Source organism: Chelonia mydas, chromosome 16 (assembly GCF_015237465.2).
Source record: "Chelonia mydas isolate rCheMyd1 chromosome 16, rCheMyd1.pri.v2, whole genome shotgun sequence".
Classification (NCBI taxonomy): domain Eukaryota; kingdom Metazoa; phylum Chordata; order Testudines; family Cheloniidae; genus Chelonia; species Chelonia mydas.
In genome coordinates this window covers 158,012-179,213 of record NC_057857.1, presented here as the reverse complement: position 1 = coordinate 179,213, position 21,202 = coordinate 158,012, and the positions used below count along the sequence as shown (strand labels likewise).

Here is a 21,202-nt window from a genome sequence, read left to right as displayed (position 1 = left end):
AGGACACTGTAGCGGAGTGGTCATCCCGCTCCGCCTCGGAAAGGGTTAAAGCTGGCTCTGGGAGAGGGCTGGGCCTGAGAGAAAAGGCTAGGCTGATTTGGAAGCAGCCACAGCTGGGGCCATGCCTCGATCAGGCCACAGCTGGCCCTATAAAAGGGCTGTGAGCCAGGAACTCAGGCAGACTCTCTCTCTAGCTGTAGGGAGAGGAGGACTGGCTGCCTGGGAGCTGAGCAGGGTACCTAGAGTGGAGCAGGGCTGGGGGAAGGCCAGAGGAGGTGGGGAGCTCCAGCCTGGAAAACCCACAGGTGGCAGACCTTGCTAAAGGCCAGGAAAGGTACTGGGGCTAGAGAGGGGTAGCCTGGGAAGAGGCAGCAGGTTCAAACTTTCCTTGCTGGTGATGAGTGCTTTACAGACTGCCGTCTGCCTCAGTGAGTGGGGGGTTAGATGGTGACTGGCTGTAGCCACTGAGGCAAGGTGGTGATAGAGGGCTGGGAGTTCCCCTGAGTGTGGAGACCCAGATTGTGGATTACTGCTGGAGGCAGAACCCTGATGTAGAGGGGCACTGGGGTCTGAGAGGGACATGGGGGCCAGCTGCAGGCAAGACACCAGCCTGCAGAGGGTGCTTTGGGCTGAAAGAGCTAATTCCCCACTCAACCAGCAGGAGGCGCTGCACCAGTGAGTCTCACCTTGCCCCAGGCACTTTTGCCAGGAAGAGGCCCTGTTTGGGTGACCAGATGTCCTGATAAAATCGGGACTGTCCTGATTTTTAGTTCTTTGTCCCGTGCCCTGACTGATGCACGGTTGGGACTCCATTTGTCCCAATATTGCGGCTGTGGCCGCTCCTCTGGGTGTGATGTTTTTGTTTTTTGCTTCCTCCATGTGTCCTGATATTTTGTTCATTTCATCTGGTCACCCTAGGTCCTGTAATCTGCAGAAGATTACACCCTGAGTCCTAGGAACTGACTAAGGATGTGTCCCTTTCACCTGGAGCCCTAGAACTGGGAAAGGGTGGGGGTGGCTAAATTAACCAGTGAGGGTGACCTAGAGTGTGTGGGTAACAGGAAAAAGGGATTAGCTAGTTAACTTGAAGCAAAGGAGGAAGTTAGACAAGTCTTGTTGTAGGGGAATTTGTGTTTCTAGAGCTTATCTAAACACACAAGTTGCATGGGTTTAAATGCAATCAGTTTAGTTAAACTGGTGCAAACCCCTTGTGACATTGCACTCCATATGTTTTATGGAAATATGCTAATGACTGTGAATATAATATAACTGGAATATGCTTCATGCAAAAGGTCTCCAGTAATGTATCATTACAAATCTTATAATCTACTGAGTGTGTTCATCCTATTTGTATGAATGTGTCATTCTTGGATCTGAAGCTAGGAATATGAAGTATTACTCTGAAGTCCTATTGTAATTATGCAAAGTGTGGCCATTAATCATGGTTTAGAATCTTGATGGCTCCTGCCATAAATATAAAGGGAAGGGTAACCACCTTCCTGTATACAGTGCTATAAAATCCCTCCTGGCTAGAGGCAAAATCCTTTCACCTGTAAAGGGTTAAGAAGCTAAGGTAACCCTGCTGGCACCTGACACAAAATGCCCAATGAGGGGAACAAGATTCTTTCAAAGCTGTGGGGTGGGGGGGGAAGAACAAAGGGTTCTCTCTGTCTGTGTGTTGCTTTTGCCGGAACCAGAGCAGGAATGCAGGTCAGAACTTCTGTAAAGGGCTAATAAGTAATCTAGTGGATATGTGTTAAATTCTGTTTTGTTTAAATGGCTGATGAAATAAGTTGTGCTGAATGGAATATATATTTCTGGTTTTGTATCTTTTTGTAACTTAAGGTTTTGCCTAGAGGGACTCTCTGTTTCGAATCTGATTACCCTGTAAGGTATTGACCATCCTGATTTTTGCAGAGGTGATTCTTTTACTTTTTTTTTCAATTAAAATTCTTCTTTTAAGAACCTGATTGCTTTTTCATTGTTCTTAAGATCCAAGGGTTTGGGTCTGTGTTCACCTGTACAAATTGGTGAGGATTCTTATCAAGCCCTCACCAGGAAAGGGGGTGTAGGGGTTGGGGGGGATATTTTGGGGGAAGATGTCTCCAAGTGGGCTCTTTCCCTGTTCTTTGTTTAACACGCTTGGTGGTGGCAGCATAGGGTTCAAGGACAAGGCAAAGTTTGTACCTTGGGGAAGTTTTTTTTTTAACCTAAGCTGGTAAGAATAAGCTTAGGGGGTCTTGCATGCAGGTCCTCACATCTGTACCCTAGAGTTCAGAGTGGGGAAGGAACCTTGACAGCTCCCATTGACTAGGACAATTGGCTGTAAATGGCTCTGTTTACTTGTAAGCCTTCCTGTAAGTCAGGCCGGAAAGAATGAAGGCTTGGGGTCTTACAGGACATGTGACCATTTCACCTGGTACTGGAATCCATCTTAAACCTGGTCCTTTTCCGTTTAGAAGGAATGGAGGACCCAGAGAGACAAAAGATTCCTGCCTTGTGCCAAAGCCATGAAAAGGGGTGGAACAGAACAAAGGGGGCTGCCGGTATATTTATATGTATATAGCACCTCTATATTTACAGAGGCAAGCTGAACTGACGTAAACCAGATTTCAAATGATGTAAGAATGTCCACGTCTAAGGCTTCAGAGCTTTCACTAACTCAGATTCAAATCACACCATAGGTAACCTGCTGCAACGCTGTGTGCAAGGCAGGCCTGAGACTGTAAAGTCATCACACAGAGTGAATGGCAACACAGGAAGGTGAAACCCCTCCTGCCCTTGCCTGTGCTTCGGCTTGCGACTCCATCGCTTGTGTCTGCACTTAGACGTGCACTGAGGTGTGTGCCCAACATCTGTACCAGACCCATATGGGACTGCCAGCTTCTGACCACTGGAGGCCAAACAAGGATAAAAATGACCCACTCAGCAGGAACTCCTAAGCTCAGGCCCGTGAGATTCCTTGGGTTATGGACTTGACACCTGCTCCCTTTAAAATAAAAATAGCAAACAAGAAACAGACAAACCCCTTGTGATCAAGTGCCTTGACAACACACTTGTCCCTCCTGCACATCGTCACTTGGGGCAGTAGCCAGCTGACTCATACGGTAAGGTCCCAGGGTAGACCAAAGGAGAAACAGCACCAACCTTCAGCTCCCAACTAGGAGAGCCATGCACTACAGAAGTGGGATTTAAACCCATGCCTATTAAAAGGCCAAGACATACATCTTAACCGCCCAGCCCTCCTAGTGATGTCACAAAGGCTTTTGCAGCAAAATCGCAACATCTTGGGACATCTCCAATGGCACAGCTAGGTTTGGGCTTATGACCAGGTGACCACTGCAAGAACAGATCCCACTAGAAACACACCCACTCCGTGATGATTCCCCCTTGACAATTACATTTTGAGACAGATCAGTTAACCAGCTTTTAATCCATTTGATGTGTGCCATGTTAATTAAACAGAGTTCTAGGGTTTTTAATAAAAATATTGTGTAGTACCAAGTCATACACCTTACAGAAGTCTATTATATCAGCAGCATAGGTGGCATGTAATGGAGGCTGGAGGAGGCTAAGCCAAATCTCACGCTGTTGGGGGGAGTGGCAGATTTGGACCCCCAGAAAAATCTCCCCCCGTCACAGCTCTGGGACTGGAGGAACTCCCGCTGCCCTCCAGGGCCACAAGTGGGGCAGAGAGCTTTTCTGGTCCCAGGGCTGGGGTGGGGGAAAGAGGTGGAGTGGGAGGAATAGAGGAGGGGCTGTGGGGGAAGGGGTGGAATAGGGTGGAGCTGTGGGCGGGGCTGCAGGTGGAAGGAGTGGAACTGGAGAGAGACTTCAGGCTGGGAGCTCAACACCGGCCAGGGCTGAGCTCTCAGTCCTCTCCTCCCCCCCAGCCAGGGCTCCGACTGAGCTCTCAGCTCTCCCAGCCAGGGCCATGGGGGGGCCTGAGAGCGACAAGAAGAAACGTGGCCTCGGACAGAAGAGGCGGGGCATGGGGTTTGCCTCTCCAAGGGAAAGCTTCACCCACCACCCATGATCAATAGTATTATCTACATCAGCTAAACTTCTAATCTCATTGAAAAGAAAAAGATATGAAGTTAGTTTGACAGGACCTATTTTCCGTGAATCCATGTTAATTTACATTAATTACCCTCCTTTACCAACTGAGTCCCATATCAGCCACTCTATTATCTCATCTAGGATTGATGTCAGACTGACAGGCCTATAACTACCCACATCATCCTACTTACCCTTTTTACTGTGGTTAGAAAGGACTGAAAATTGTTTTCATCAGATGGTGGCTTGTAGGAACCAGATCTGGTGGGTCCAGTCCAGATCCCAGCAGACAGATGTCCCCATCCCAAAGCCACCCACTGGCACAAGTTGGCAGCCTCGGCAGAGAGGTTAACAGCTGAATGAGCTCAGGAGAGTGAGCCCCACGCTCCGCCCTAGAGCGGAGTTCGGTACATGCTGGCAGCACAGTTTGTGGAAGCTTACTCGGCTGCTATCTGGGCTGTGTATCTGTCACGGAGTGTGGGGGAATCAGGGCCCTACACCCCCTCTTCCTGTGATTCACCGGGACTCTCAGCCAGCCAGTAAAACAGGTTTATTAGATGACAGGAACATAGTCTAAAGCAGAGCTTGTAGGTACAGAGAACAGAACCCCTCAGTCAGGTCCATCTTGGGAGGTAGGCAGAGGCGCCCCTAGACATTGTGGTGCCCTGTGCACCCCCCCACCCCATGGTGGGGGATGGCCCCAGGCCTCCGCAGGCATGGGGGGCTGTGCACAAGGTCTGTGGGGGGCAGGAGCAGGCTTGAGGAGCAGGGGGGAAACTGCCCCCCAGCACAAGCCGGTGGAGCAGAGCGGGTTAGGGTCGGGTTGCTCCACTTCCTGCAGCCCAGTGATTGCAGGGCGGGCCCGACCCTGCACTCATGAGGCAGTGGGAAGTGGAGTGACCTGGCCCCAGTGCACTTCACTCTGCTTCCCTGGCTCCCAGCCTTGGGACTTGGGGGACGGGGGGAACCACCCTCCAGCACTCACTGGCGGCGCAGCTGGGAGCCGGTGGAGTGGAGTGGCCTGGGGTCGGATCACTACACGTCCCGCCGCCCAGTGAGTACAGGGCGCACCCGACCCCAGCTGCAGTCCTCCAGGACGTAGCTCAGGGTCTAGGGCAGGGCTGGGGCGGAGCAGGATAGTTATTGTGGATAGTTCTTGTACTGTGGGGTGCAAACAGGATGTTAGGAATCATTAAAAAAGGGATAGAGAATAAGATGGAGAATATCTTATTGCCCTTATATAAATCCATGGAACGCCCACATCTTGAATACTGCATACAGATGTGATCTCCTCGTCTCAAAAAAGATATACTGGCATTAGAAAAAGTTCAGAGAAGGGCAACTAAAATGATTAGGGGTTTGGAACAGATCCCGTAAGAGGAGAGATTAAAGAGGCTAGGACTTTTAAACTTGGAAAAGAGGCGACAAAGGGGGGATATGATAGAGGTGTATAAAATCGTGAGTGGTGTGGAGAAAGTAAATAAGGAAAAGTTATTTACTTGTTCCCATAATATAAGAACTAGGGGCCACCAAATTAAATTAATGGGCAGCAGGTTTAAAACAAATAAAAGGAAGTTCTTCTTCACATAGCACACAGTCAACCCGTGGAACTCCTTGCCTGAGGAGGTTGTGAAGGCTAGGACTATAACAGGGTTTAAAAGAGAACTAGATAAATTCATGGAGTTTAAGTCCATTAATGGCTATTAGCCAGGATGGGTAAGGAATGTTGTCCCTAGCCGCTGTTTGTCAGAGGGTGGTGATGGATGGCAGGAGAGAGATTACTTGATCATTACCTGTTAGGTTCGCTCCCTCTGGGGCACCTGGCATTGGCCACTGTCGGTAGACAGGACACTGGGCTGGATGGGACACTAAACTGACACTAAACTGGGAGGAGAGGCAGATATGCTGGAGGGTAGGGATAGGATACAGAGGGACCTAGACAAATTAGAGGATTGGGCCAAAAGAAATCTGATGAGGTTCAACAAGGACAAGTGCCGAGTCCTGCACTGAGAATGGAAGAATCCCATGCACTGCTACAGACTAGGGACCGAATGGCTAGGCAGCAGTTCTGCAGAAAAGGACCTAGGGATTACAGTGGATGAGAAGCTGGATATGAGTCAACAGTGTGCCCTTGTTGCCAAGAAGGCCAGTGGCATTTTGAGCTGTATAAGTAGGGGCATTGCCAGCAGATCGAGGGACTTGATCGTTCCGCTCTATTCGACATTGGTGAGGCCTCATCTGGAGTACTGTGTCCAGTTTTGCACCCCACAGTACAAGAAGGATGTGAAAAAATTGGAAAACGTCCAGCGGAGGGCAACAAAAATGATTAGGGGACTGGAACACATGACTTATGAGGAGAGGCTGAGGGAACTGGGATTGTTCAGTCTGCGGAAGAGAAGAATGAGGGGGGTTTGATAGCCGCTTTCAACTACCTGAAAGGGGGTTCCAAAGAGGATGGCTCTAGACTGTTCTCAGTGGTAGCAGATGACAGAACGAGGAGGAATGATCTCAAGTTGCAGTGGGGGAGGTTTAGGTTGGATGTTAGGAAAAACTTTTTCACTAGGAGGATGGTGAAGCATTGGAATGGGTTACCGAGGGAGGTGGTGGAATCTCCTTCTGTCATAAATATAAAGGGAAGGGTAATCACCTTTAAAATCCCTCCTGGCCAGAGGAAAATCCTTTCACCTGTAAAGGGTTAAGAAGCTAAAGGTAACCTCGCTGGCACCTGACCAAAATGACCAATGAGGAGACAAGATACTTTCAAAAGCTGGTAGGAGGGAGAAAAACAAAGGGTCTGTGTCGGTCTGTGTGATGTTTTTGCCGGGGACAGAACAGGAATGGAGTCTTAGAACTTAGTAAGTAATCTAGCTAGATATGCGTTAGATTATGATTTCTTTAAATGGCTGAGAAAATTAAGCTGAGCTGAATAGAATGAATATTCCTGTCTGTGTGTCTTTTTTGTAACTTAAGGTTTTGCCTAGAGGGATTCTCTATGTTTTGAATCTAATTACCCTGTAAGGTATTTACCCTCCTGATTTTACAGAGGTGATTCTTTTTTACTTCTATTAAAAGTCTTCTTGTAAGAAAACTGAATGCTTTTTCATTGTTCTTAAGATCCAAGGGTTTGGGTCTGTGGTCACCTATGCAAATTGGTGAGGATTTTTACCAAACCCTCCCCAGGAAGTGGGGTGCAAGGGTTGGGAGGATTTGGGGGGGAAAGACATTTCCAAATGACACTTTTCTAATAAAAATAAACCCAGATAAATGTTTGGTGGTGGCAGTGGAAGTCCAAGGGCAAAGGGTAAAATAGTTTGTACGTTGGGGAAGTTTTAACCTAAGCTGGTAAAAGTAAGCTTAGGAGGTTTTCATGCAGGTCCCCACATCTGTACCCTTGAGTTCAGAGTGGGGAAGGAACCTTGACACCTTCCTTTGAAGTTTTTAAGGTCAGGGTTGACAAAGCCCTAGCTGGGATGATTTAGGTGGGGATTGGTCCTGCTTTGAGCAGGGGATTGGACTAGATGACCTCCTGAGGTCCCTTCCAACCCTGGTATTCTATGATTCTGTGGACCTTGGCTCTGACCCAGTATGGCCATTCTTATGTTCTTAGGGGCAGTGCTGGGGTGGAGCAGGGGTGGGAAAAGGCGGGGCAGGGGCAGTAGCAGCTTTCCTGTCAACTCAGCCGGACGGGGTATCGGGCTGGCTGCCGGAGTAGCACACAGCTGCATAATTGGCGTAAGGGTAAGGATGGTCCTGGGGGTAGGGAGCCCAGACTCTGGTTCTGGGCCTCCCTTCGTTTCTCCAGCCAGCTCCAAACTGAACCCCTCTCCAGCAGTCTCACTCAGCCACACACCCCTGGCTCCTCCTCCAGCCTGTGTCCAGTTTACCTGGCAGAAGGTGTCACCTGGCCCCAACCCCCTCCTGGGCTCAGGTTACATGCTGGCCATCAAGTATCATCCCTCAAGTGAAGTCACACCCTTATATCCCACCACCATCTAGTATTAATGCAGACAGTAAACTAGTAAAACTCCCATGCAACATTATCAGGTTAATACTCCCTACTCCATCACATCTCTCCGCGCATAGAGACTGAACTGAGTCTCTAACTCTAACCAGTGACCTGGGGAAGTTCAGGCCCCCATCTCCGGGACAATGCATCAGCTATCACGTTGGCACTCCCCTTCACATGGACCACCCCCATATCGTAATCCTGGAGGGGGAGGCTCCACCTCAGGAGCTTGGTGTTGGTTCCTTTCATCTGGTGTAGCCAGGTCAGGGGAGAGTGGTCAGTGTACACAGTGAAGTATCAAACAAATAGATGGGGCTGGAGTTTCTTAAAGGCCCATACCATGGCCAGGCATTCCCATCTCTATGGCCGCGTAGTTTTGCTCCTGAGGTAACAACTTCTTGCTCAAGTACACAGTGTGGTGTCTTCCCCCCTTTTCATCAACCTGCATTAACACTGCACCCAGCCCCATGTCTGTGGTGTTGGTGAACACCATAAAGGGCTTGTCAAAGTCTGGGTTTACCACAACTGGGCCACTGACCAAAGCCTCCTTCAGTGCACAGAGAGCCCTCTGGCACTGCTTGGTCCAGACCACCTTGTTCGGCTTTTCCTTCTTGCATAGCTCAGTGATGGGGGTGGCTATGGAGCTAAAGCGTGGCACAAATCTTCGATAATACCCCACCATCCCAATAAAGACCTGTACATGCTTTTTGGTTTGGGGAGCGGGCCAGTCTCTGATTGCCTCCATCTTGGCTGGTTCCGGCTTTAGGTAGCTGCTCCCCACGCGGTGGCCCAGGTAGGACACTTCAGCCATCCCCACCTTGCACTTCTCAGCTTTTATGGTCAGCCCAGCCTCCTGGAGTCGGTCCAGCACTTGTCTAACCTGGGACACATGGTCCTCCCAGGTCTAGCTAAAGACAAAGATGTCATCAATGTATGCCATGGCAAAACTCTCCATCCCCCTCAGTAGCTGATCCACCAGATGCTGAAAGGTGGCTAGTGCTCCCTTGAGGCCGAAAGGCAGGGTCAGGAACTCATAGAGCCCCAGAGGGGTGATAAAGGCAGATTTCAGCCTGACATCTGCATCCAATGGCACTTGCCAGTAGCCCTTTGTAAGATCCATAGTGGTAGGGTGACCAGATGTCCCGTTTTTAAAAGGACAGTCCCTTTTTTGGGGACTTTTTCTTATATAAGCGCCTGTTACCCCCTGCACTCCTGTCCCGTTTTTTCACAGTTGCTATCTGGTAACCCTACATAGTGATAAGGTAGCGAGCTCCTCCTGGCTTGTCTAGGAGCTCATCAGGCCTGGGCATGGGGTAGGCATCAGACACGGTGATTGCATTAAGCTTCCAATAGTTCACACAGAACCGGATCGACCCATCCTTTTTGGGGACCAGCACCACAGGCGAGGCCCAAGGACTGGAAGATGGGTGGATCACCCCCAAAGCCAGCATGTCACTGACCTCTCTTTCCAGGTCCTGATCAGTTTTCCCTGTGACTCGGAAGGCGGAGCATCTTATAGGGGGATGCAATCCTGTCTCCACCTGGTGGACAGTCAGATTAGCGAGTCCAGGCTGGTTGGAAAACAGCTGTGAGTACAAATGCAGCACCCCTCTGATCTCAGCTTGCTGGGCAGGGGTTAACTGATCAGAGGGGAGAATTGTTTCCAGGAAGGAGCCAGCTCCTGTCTCAGGGAATAGATCTACTAAAGGGTCATCTCCCTGCTCCTTCCAATGCCCACACAGCCAACACCACATTCCCCCTGTCATAATATGGCTTCATCATATTAACCTGGTACTCTCAGTGGCGGTATGTCTGGTTAGACAGTTCCACCACATAGTTTACCTCATTTAGTTGCTTGACAACCTTGAAAGGCCCTTCCCTGGCAGCTTGTAGTTGGTTCTCATCCCTGTGAGAAAAAACAATCACCTCATCTCCGGTGGTGTAGGCGCGGGCCCACGCTGTGCGGTCATACCAGACCTTCTGTTTTCTCTGGGCTCTGGCCAGATTCTCCTTGGCCAAGCCCATGAGCTCAGCAAGTCTTTCTTGGAAGGTCAAGACATTCTCCACCACTAATTCTCCATTGGGAGTGGCCTTCCCCTTCCATTCGTCTCTTATCAGGTCCAGGGCCCACTTATCCTTCTTCCATATAACAGTTCAAAAAGGTGAAAACCGAGTGGACTCCTGGGGCACTTCCCTGTATGTGAACAGCAGGTGAGGTAAGTACTTGTCCCAATCCTGCGGGTGCTGGTTGATAAAGGTTTTCAGCATCATCTTTAGAATTCCATTGAACCTTTCCACCAGCCCATTAGACTAGGGGTGACATGCTGAGGCCCAGATGTGCCGGACCCCACATTTCTCCCACTAGCACCGGAGCAGGGCTGACATGAAGTTGGATCCTTGGTCTGTCAAGACTTCCTTGGGGAACCCCACTTGGCTGAAGATGGTCAGCAGTGCCTCTGCCACTGTGACTGCTTCGATAGACGACAAGGCCACTGCCTCCGGATAACAGGTAGCGAAATCTATCACCACTAGAATGTATTTCTTCCTCGACCAGGTCGTCTTGCTGAGAGGCCCCACTATGTCCACAGCCACCTTCTGAAAAGGCTCCTCTATGATGGGCAAAGGTCTCAAAGCCACTTTCCCCTTGTCCCGGGCCTTTCCCACCCTCTGACAGGGGTCTCAGGATCTGCAATACTGTTGGACAGTGGTAAAGACCCCAGGCCAGTAAAAGTTCTGTAGCAGCCTCTGCCTGGTGTGCCGGATTCCCTGGTGTCCTGAGTAAGGGATGTCATGGGCCAGGTACAGGAGCTTGCAGCGATACTTCTGGGGGACCACCAGCTGCCTCCGGATCCCCCACAACTCCACTTGCCCTGGCGGAGCCGATTCTCAGTACAGGAATTCCTTCTCTCACAGGAACCTCTCCTGGCAGCCTTTCCCCAGGGTCTGTGCCGCACTAAGGCCAGCCAGGTCCCTTAGCTTCTGCAAGGAGGGATCTTTCTGCAACTCGGCCTGGAACTCAGTGGCTAGAAAAGGGATGGGGACCTGCTCCCTTTCACTGGCTGGGTCTGAACCCGCAGCCCCTATGAGCCTTGTCCCTGGGTGCTCCCTCCCCACCAGGGTAGGGTACTGCGCCTCCGGTGAGGTACCCACCCCAATGTCAGGGCATAGTGCCCTCGCCAGCTCTGGCTATGGGTCACGACTAGAGCGTTCTAGGGGTTGCTTGGCCAATCCTCTAGATCACCCCCTATCAACACCTCAGTGGGCAAATGATGGTGCACCCCCCATGTCCTTGGGGCCGTCATTGGCCCCCCCCATTTCAGATGTACCCTCGCCATGGGCACCTTGAATGGGGTCCCGCCCATACCTGTCAGGGTCAGATAGGTATCAGGCACCACCCGATCTTGGGCCACCACCTTGGGTCGGGCCCATGTCCCAGAATCCATTGACCTTCCTCCCATCCACCTCCAGGGGAACAAGGCACTCGCTCCGCAGGGACAGCCCTGCGCCCACCCTGTAAACTGAGAACCGTGAGTCTGGAGCATCCAGCCCTCCAGAGGAGCTGGTCTGGGAAACTCCTCCCTCCTGAGCAGCTGGTAAGCTGCCAGTCCCCCCTGCCTGGGAAGCCTGCCCTCCCTCCAGCTGTGTCCCTAACCAGTTAACCCTGTGAGGGTTCAATTTGCTTAGTTCGTCCTTGACCTTCGGGCACTGGGTCTGTATGTGGCCTCTCTGTCCACAGTAATAACAAGTCATGTTCCGTTGGTCCCCTCAAGCCAGTCAGTTGGTCCTGATGCCGGTTGTTCCCCTTGAGAGAGGGTTCTCCACATTCCCCCTTTGGGGGGGGGGGTCCCAGGCTGACTCTCTCTCTGCACCATAGAATCATAGAATATCAGGGTTGGAAGGGATCTCAGGAGGTTATCTAGTCCAACCCTCTGCTCAAAGCAGGACCAATCCCCAACTAAATCATCCCAGCCAGGGCTTTGTCAAGCCTGATCTTAAAAACCTCAAAGGAAGGAGATTCCACCACCTCCCTAGGTAACGCATTCCAGTGTTTCACCACCCTCTTAGTGAAAAAGTTTTTCCTAATATCCAACCGAAACCTTCCCCACTGCAACTTGAGATCATTGAGAACAGTCTAGATCCATCCTCTTTGGAACCCCCTTTCAGGTAGTTGAAAGCGGCTATTAAATCCCCCCTCATTCTTCTCTTCCGCAGACTGAACAATCCCATAAGCCTCTCCTCATAAGTCATGTGTTCCAGTCCCCTAATCATTTTTGTTGCCCTCCGCTGGACTCTTTCCAATTTTTCCACATCCTTCTTCTAGCGTGGGGCCCAAAACTGGACACAGTACTCCAGATGAGGCCTCACCAATGTCAAATAGAGGGGAATGATCACGTCCCTCCATCTGCTGGCAATGCCCCTATTTATACAGCCCAAAATGCTACTGGCCTTCTTGGCAACAAGGGCACACTGTTGACTCATATCCAGCTTCTCATCCACTGTAACCCCTAGGTCCTTTTCTGCAGAACTGCTGCCTAGCCATTCGGTCCCTAGTCTGTAGCGGTGCATTGGATTCTTCCGTCCTAAGTGCAGGACTCTGCACTTGTCCTTGTTGAACCTCATCAGATTTCTTTTGGCCCAATCCTCTAATTTGTTGAGGGCCCTCTGTATCCTATCCCTACCCTCCAGAGTATCTACCTCACCTCCGAGTTTAGTGTCATCTGCAAACTTGCTGAGGGTGGAATCCACGCCATCCTCCAGATCATTTATGAAGATATTAAACAAAACCTGCCCGAGGACCGACCCTTGGGGCACTCCACTTGATACCGGCTGCCAACTAGACATGGACGCATTGATCACTACCCGTTGAGCCCGACAGTCTAGCCAACTTTCTATCCACCTTATAGTCCATTCATCCAACCCATACTTCATTAACTTGCTGGCAAGAATACTGTGGGAGACCCTGTCAAAAGCTTTGCTAAAGTCAAGGAATAACACGTCCATTGCTTTCCCCTCATCCACAGAGCCACTTATCTCGTCATAGAAGGCAATTAGATTAGTCAGGCATGACTTGCCCTTGGTGAATCCATGCTGACTGTTCCTGATCACTTTCCTCTCCTCTAAGTGCTTCAGAATTGATTCCTTGAGGACCTGCTCCATGATTTTTCCAGGGACTGAGGTGAGGCTGACTGGCCTGTAGTTCCCAGGATCTTTCTTCTTCCCTTTTTTAAAGATGGGCACAACATTAGCCTTTTTCCAGTCGTCCAGGACTTCCCCCGATGGCCATGAGTTTTCAAAGATAATGGCCAATGGCTCTGCAATCACATCCGCCAACTCCTTTAGCACTCTCGGATGCAGCGCATCCGGCTCCATGGACTTGTGCTCGTCCAGCTTTTCTAAATAGTCCCGAACCACTTCTTTCTTCACAGAGTGCTCGTCACCTCCTCCTCATGCTGTGCTGCCCAGTGCAGCAGTCTGGGAGCTGGCCTTGTTTGTGAAGATAGAGGCAAAAAAAGCATTGAGTACATTAGCTTTTCCCACATCCTCTGTCACTAGGTTGCCTGCCTCATTCAGTAAGGGGCCCACACTTTCCTTGACTTTCTTCTTGTTGCTAACATACCTGAAGAAACCCTTCTTGTTACTCTTAACATCTCTTGCTAGCTGCAACTCCAGGTGTGATTTGGCCTTCCTGATTTCAGTCCTGCAAGCCCGAGCAATATTTTTATACTCATCCCTGGTCATTTGTCCAATCTTCCACTTCTTGTAAGCTTCTTTTTTGTATTTAAGAGCAGCAAGGATTTCACTGTTAAGCCAAGCTGGTCGCCTGCCATATTTACTATTCTTTCTACACATCGGGATGGTTTTTCCCTGTAACCTCAATAAGGATTCTTTAAAATATAGTTGAACTGCTCCTTACTACTGTCCAGGTTACCTATGTACAGCTTCACGAGCCTTGGCATTAAGGGGTAGGCTGGGTCCCCGAGGATAACTATAGGCATTTCAACATCCCCAATAATAATTTTCTGGTCTGGGAAGTAAGTTCCTTCCTGCAGCTGTTCAAACAGACCAGAGTTCCTGAAGATGCGAGCGTCATGCACCTTACCTGGCCATCCCACGTTGATGTCGATGAAACGTCCCTTGTGATCCACCAGTGCTTGCAGCACCATGGAAAAGTACCCCTTGCGGTTTATGTACTGGCAGCCCCGGTGGTCTGGGGCCAAGATAGGGATATGAGTTCCGTCTATCGCCCCACCGCAGTTAGGGAACCCCAGCGGATTAAAGCCATCCATAGTGGTCTGCACATTTCCTAAAGTCACTACCCTTGATAGCAGCTGGTCAATGATTGCGTTGGTTACTTGCAGCACAGCAGCCCCCACAGTAGATTTCCCCACTCCAAACTGATTCCCGACTGACTGGTAGCTGTTGGGCATTGCAAGCTTCCACAGGGCTATGGCCACTCACTTCTCAACTGTGAGGGCTGATCTCATTTTGGTGTATTTGCACTTCAGGGCAGGGGACAGCAAGTCACAAAGTTCCATGAAAGTGGCCCTACGCATATGAAAGTTTCTCAGCCACTGGAAATCATCCCAAACCTGCAACACTATGCAGACCCACCAGTCTGTGCTTGTTTCCCGGGCCCATGCTTGTTCCACGGCATGAACCTGGCCCATGATCTCCCAGTCGCCACATGCCGTGCCGTCTGTGTCCATGTCCTCATCAGGATAGTAATCGCTGTCGTCGCTTCCTCGCCCGGTTTTGCAGGTACTGCACATACTGCTGGATAATGCGCGAGGTATTTACAATGGTCAAAACTGCAGCGGAGATCTGATCGGGGTCCATGGCTATGGCACCTGCACGGGTAATCCTGGAAAAAGGGCATGAAATGTAGGAGAGCAGAGTGGCAGCGGAAGCTGTGCTGTTTGGTTCACGGTAGCTGAACAAAGGCTGAAAATGGTTGTCTTTTGTGGCTTTCACGGAGGTGGGAGCCCAGGACAGACTACATGGAGAAGCTCGGAAGGGTGGCAATAGCCGGAGAGCAGAGTTGGCGGCGGAAGCTGTGCTGTTCGGTTCACGGTAGCCGAACAACCGCTGAAAATGGTTGTCTTCTGTGGCTTTCACGGAGGTGGGAGCCCAGGACAGACAACATGGAGAAGCTCGGAAGCGTGGCAATAGCCGGAGAGCAGAGTTGGTGGCGGAAGCTGTGCTGCTCGGTTCACGATGGCCGAGCAGAGTTGGCAGCGGAAGCGTTCGATGAGGAAGAGAAAGAGTAGATACTAGAGATTACATAGGAAGATGAGAGGAAATGAGAGGTGGATTCATAGTAGCAGGAGAGCAGCGGTGCACCATCTCCTGAAAGCAGTATGGCGTCTGCACACCAAAAAAGCACGAAACGATTGTCTGCCGCAGCTTTCTGATGACACACACCCAGAAACACCCGCGAGAATGTTTTTGGCCCATCATGCACTGGGAGCGTAACCCAGAATTCCAGTGGGCGGCGGGGACTGCGGGAACTGTGGGATAGCTACCCACAGTGCACCGCTCCGACATTCAATGCTAGCCTTGGTACTGTGGACGCAATCCGCCGAATTCACGTGCTTCAGTGGGGACACAGGAGACCGAATGTATAAAATAGCTTCCGAAAATTCAAATAGAATAATTTCGAAATAATTTCGTACGGCAGACGTACCCTTAGTCCTTCCTTTGTTGGCCCGGACTCCTGCCTCCCCAGCACCCGCACGGCTCCCAGCCCCCAGGCGGGGCTGCCTGAGCCTAAAGACTGAGGGGGGATTCCTGGGGGAGCCCCAGGTGCTCTGGGCAATGAGTTCTGTGACTTCTGCCTCTGCGGTTGCAGGAGTCTCCCTTCCCCGCCATCTGCGCATGCGAGACTCTTCCCTCCCCCCCCCATCTGCGCACGCGGGACTCCCCCGAATTTGCGCATGCCCGGAGCCGGGAAACAAGGTGGGGCGAGGTCACATCTTTCACTGGACCAGCGTCTGTGGGCGGGGGAGACAAGCTCCCGAGCTGCACAAAACTCTTCCCCGGTCCTGGGAGAGGCTCCAACGGCCCTCACGAACTCTCAGCCCTTCTCGTCACCCCCCGCCTAACGTCACTTCCGCTCCCAAGAGAGTCAGGAACTACATCTCCCAGGCTGCCCTGGGCGGCGCTTCCGCGTTCCCTCGCTCAGGTAAGGGCCTGGCTCCGCGCCTCTCCCGCAGCCGGCGCCTCTCAGACTCGCCCCCCCGAAGCCTCCCGGGCTCCTTCCGCTTTTTGAGGCGAACTGGAGCCTGGTCCGGGCAGTCTGCGCTGTGGGGAGCCGGGGAGCGGGGGCAGGGGCTGCTCGCTGGGCGGGGGGAGCCTCAGTCCTGGGGTCCGACCTGCCCCGCCCGCGTCCTGCCCCCCCCGGTCCGACCGCCCCCCTGCCCACACAGGGACCTGGCCCGGGCTTCTTCTTCCCCCTCCCCGTGTCCTGCCTCCCCCAGCACCAGTTTGTAACGTGCTCCCCCCCCCTAGGGTTACCCGGTGAGACGGCCCAAATATCGGGACACATGGGGGGAAACAAAAAAAAAAAGAAAAAAAAAGAAAAAAGCAGCCGGAGCGGCCAGTGCGGCAATACCGGGACAAATGGCGTCCAGGGACAAAGAACTAAAAATCGGGACAGAGGTCTGGTCACCGTCCCCCCACCGCTGAGCCTAGGGGCTGGTTTAGCTTCGCTCCTGGGGTGCCCTGTGCCAGCCTCAAATCAGCTTCCTGGGGTCACTGCCTGCCTCCCCCTGCACCCCAGCCACCCAGCGCCCAGGGACAGGAGTCAAAGAAAGGACGTTTCCTTTCAGGTGTGAAGGCGGCAATTCAGCCATGAAGGGGCGGTGCTGACGGAGCAATTATTGACCCTTTCTCTGTTTTCTTTTTCAGGTTTACCCCCTTTTTCTCTGATTTCTCTCCCTGATTGTCACCAATGGATGTAAAATTCGTGTTGATTTCTCCCCTTTTCTCTCTAGTTCAATTTAAAATCTCAGATTTGGGATATTTTCCCACCCATTTGATGTGCAGCAAACTTTCTTTGTTTATATAGGAAATTGTTGCCCTGAGTCATTTCCTAACTGGGATGGGTTTTAATGGGTGCAGCAGCTTGCAAAGCCCTGAGACACACCTTCCCAAAAGGGCGGGGGGGGGGGGGGGGGGCTTCCAGTTTCTGGCACTCAGAGGCCAGGCCAGCCAGGGACATGCTTCCATGCTGATGATGGGTACTGCTCGATAATAATCCAAAGCAGTGCGGAGTGACGTATGTTCATTTCCATCATCTGAGTCAGATGCCGCCATCAGAAGATTGATTTTCTTGTCTAGTGGTTCGGGTTCTGTAGCGTCTGCATCAGTGTTGCTCCTTTAGAACTTCTGACCACATGTTCCACACCTCGGCCTTCTCAGATTTCGGATGGCACTTCAGATTCTTACACCTTGGTCAAGTGCTGTAGCTATCTTTAGAAATCTCACATTAGTACCTTCTTTGCATTTTATCAACTCCGTAGTATAAATATTCTTAAAATGAACAACATATGCTGGGTCATCATCCGAGACTGCTATAAAATGAAATATATGGCAGAATGCAGATAAAACCATGGAGCAGGAGACATAATGTTCTCCCTCAAGATCTTCAGTCTCAAATTTAATTAACACATTATTTTTTAATGACCATCGTCATCATGGAGACATGTCCTCTGGAATGATGGCTGAAGCATGAAGGGGAATATGGATGTTAGCATAGCTGGCACATAAATATTTTGCAGTGCTGGCTACAAAAGGGCCATGTGAATGCCTGTTCTCACTTTCAGGTGACATTGTACATAAGAAGCGGGAGCATTATCGCCAGTAAATGTAAACAAACTTGTTTGTCTTAGCGATTGGCTGAACAAGAAGTAGGACTGAGTGGACTTGTAGGCGCTAAATTTTTACACTGTTGTGTTTTTGAGTGCAGTTATGTAACAACAGAAAATCTGCATTTGTAAGTTGCACTTTCATGATAAAGCGATCACATTACAGTATTTTATCTTTTCTACAGTGCAAATATTTGTAAGAAAAATAATATAAAGTGAGCACTGTACACTTTGAATTCTCTGTTGTAATAGAAATCAATATATTTGAGAATGTAGAAAAACATCCAAAAATATTTCCAATAAATTTAGATTGGTATTGTTTAACAGTGCGATTAAAACTCTGATTAATCGCAGTTAACTGAAACAAATTGCAAAAGTTAACTGCGATTAATTGACAGCCCTAGTTTTGAATTTTTCTGTTAGATGCAGGACAGTCTAGAACATCAGTGTGCAGGGAAAGAGCCTGCGGAGAGTTGTGCTGTGAAATTATTTCCTGTTCTGACATGTCCCCAATTGTCCTTTTTGCCCTAACAGGCTGCAGCGCAATATCCATGTTTTCTGCCAGGTTTTTCTGTTCTTCCAGGGACCAGGGAAGGGAAATGGCTGCAGTGGAGCCAGTTGAGGTAGGGATTATCAGGGAGTTGCTGGTGGGTCCCTGTTGGAGGGAGGAGGGTAGTAAATACAGAGGAGGTTGGCATTTCTGGGGGGGTTGGTTTGAAGGTGGGAGGGGTTAGGAAATACTCAGGGTGGAGAAATGAAGGGGGGCAGTGTGATGACAAACCTGTTGGGATTTGTTTACTGTGAGACCTAGATCCCAGCAACAGATGCATGGAGTTTGTGGGTGGGAATTTCCTGATTTGACAAACAGGAAGCAAACAGCCTGGAGTGGGCTGAGAAAACTTACTAGACTCCAATACTGGAGCCTGAACCTATTAGCCAGAGGCCCCTGTGAGATTTAAAGGGGAACCCACCAGTAAGGCCCAGGGAAGATACCCCATCCTGCCTGCTGGCCATGGGGACAGTGTTCTGATTCTCACCAGAGAGTTGTTCCTGCTGGGGGCTCCATCTCCTGTATCAGCCTCTGGCTAATAGGTGAGTGATGAATGTGAAGCCTCCTGTCCCCCCCCTCTGATGGGAGGGGTGCAGGGCTCTGTCTTTCTCCCCTCACCCTGATGCCTCCTAGCTGCTCTGATGGGATGGGGGTAGGACTATGCTGACAGCCTGTCTCCCAGATCTTCTATGTGATTGGCCCGCCTCCCCTCTGAACGATGGGGTTGTCAGGAGGCTCTTGCTCTTTCAGGGGCTGGTGACCTTTGAGGAGGTGGCTGTGTATTTCACCAAGGAAGAGTGGGCTCTTCTGGACCCGGGTCAGAAAACCCTCTACAGAGATGTAATGCTGGAGAACTATGAGACTGTGACCTCGCTGGGTAAGGATTACTGTTCCCCCAGGTATTAGAAGGGGAAATGAGGAGTTAAGGTTCATGACATCTCACAATGCAACTCATCTGTGCCCTGTTTCAGCAACACCCCAACTGGCCAATGACAAACATTACCCTGGTGGCTACAGAATACTTTGGGAACAGAGCACAAGTGCGGTATAGCACAAAGTTTAACACCTTCTCTTTGCTAATGCAAAACTTGGGGTTAAGTCCAGTGCAGGGAACAGAAGCTATCTACAGTGGTGAGCTGGAGCCGGTTCGCACCGGTTCGTGTGAACTGGTTGTTAAATTTTGAAGCCGGTTTAGAACCGGTCGTTAAAGGGGTGGGCAAACTCCGGCCCGCAGGCCACATCCTGTCCGGGCCGCCTGAGCTGTCATCTGAGGAGGCTCCCCTTAGAATCCCTTTTTAATTTTTACTCACCTGGTGGTGCTCCGGGTCTTTGGCGGTACTTCGGCGGCGGGTCCCTAACTCGCTTCGGGTCTTCAGCGGCACTGAAGGATCTGCTGCCGAAGACCCGGAGCGACTGAAGGAACCGGTTCGTCAGCTTTTGGCAGCTCATCACTGGCTATCTACCCCTAGCCTTCACTCAAACACTGAGCCTACTGCACACAGTCCATCTCAGACTTTTACAATGTTACCACCCTGTTATCCTTGCACTAAGGGTATGACTACACTACGGAATTAGGTTGAATTTATAGAAGTAGATTTGTTTAGGAAGCGATATTATAGAGTTGATTGTGTGTGTCCCCACTAAGTGCATTAAGTCGGCGGATTGCGTCCACAGTACCGTGGCTAGCATCGACTTTCGGAGCATTGCATTGTGGGTAGTTATCCCACAGTTCCAGCAGTCTCCGCCGCCCATTGGAATTCTGGGTTAAGCTCCCAATGACTGATGGGGCAAAAACATTGTTGCGCGCGGTTTTGGGTACATGTCGTCAGTTGCCCCTCTCTCCGTGAAAGCAATGGTAGACAATCTTTTTGCACCTTTTTTCCATGCGGATGCATACTGCTTTCAGCAGATGGTGCAGTAGGACTGCTAACCGTCGTCATCGAACCACCGCTTCCGCTGCAACTCTGCTCTCCTGCTCTTGCCTCGATAGCGAATTTCTCCATGTTGGCTGTCATGGGTTCCCGCTTCCGCTACAGCTCTGCTCTCCTTCTCTTATGAATCCACCTCACAGGTGCTCTCGTCGTTCTCTATAAATATCTATTCTTGTGGTATCTGTCATCAGCCACCGCTTCCGCTGCAACTCTGCTCTCCTGCAGACACCATACCACGGCAATCACGGAGCCCACTCAGATCACCGTGGCAGTTATGAGCAGGGTAAACACCTTGCGCATTATCCTGCAGTATGTGCAGAACCAGAACCTACAAAAGCAGGCGAGGATGTGACGACAGCGTGGTGACGAGAGTGATGAGGACATGGACGCAGACTTCTCTCAAAGTATGGGCTCTGGCAATTTTGACATGCTGGTGGCAATGGGGCAGGCTCATGCCATGGAACGCCAATTCTGGGCCCGGGAAACAAGCACAGACTGGTGGGACCGCGTCGTGTTGCAGGTCTGGGACGATTCCCAGTGGCTGCAAAACTTTCGCATGCGTAAGGGCACTTTCATGGAACTTTGTGACTTGCTTTCCCCTGCCCTGAAGTGCAAGACTACTAAGATGAGGGCAGCCCTCACAGTTGAGAAGCGAGTGGCAATAGCCCTGTGGAAGCTTGCAACTCCAGACAGCTACCGGTCAGTCGGGAATCAGTTTGGAGTGGGCAAGTCTGCTGTGGGGGCTGCTGTGATCCAAGTAGCCAACGCAACCATTGAGCTGCTGCTATCAAGG

The 21,202-nt window shown here is 50.8% G+C and overlaps 1 protein-coding gene across 30 annotated transcripts in view; it reads left to right on the top strand.

The window, feature by feature from the left end:
* The first annotated feature begins 16,112 nt into the window (after positions 1-16,112).
* Positions 16,113-21,202, top strand: part of LOC102947615 (zinc finger protein 543) — a 99,330-nt gene continuing 94,240 nt past the window's right edge. For 8 of the 30 annotated variants that reach the window (XR_006286200.1, XR_006286198.1, XR_006286199.1 and 5 more), the window contains exons 1-3: positions 16,307-16,890; positions 18,463-18,551; positions 19,210-19,355. Coding sequence is in view for 27 of the 30 variants with exons in the window: in XM_043530603.1 (XP_043386538.1) it covers positions 16,606-16,890; positions 18,463-18,551; positions 19,210-19,355 (520 nt within the window). In the remaining 3 variants the exon portion in view is untranslated. Of the gene's footprint in view, positions 16,245-16,287; positions 18,552-19,209; positions 19,356-21,202 lie in introns of those variants that run through there. The other 22 variants (XM_043530594.1, XM_043530593.1, XM_043530591.1 and 19 more) reach the window with 16 other exon arrangements.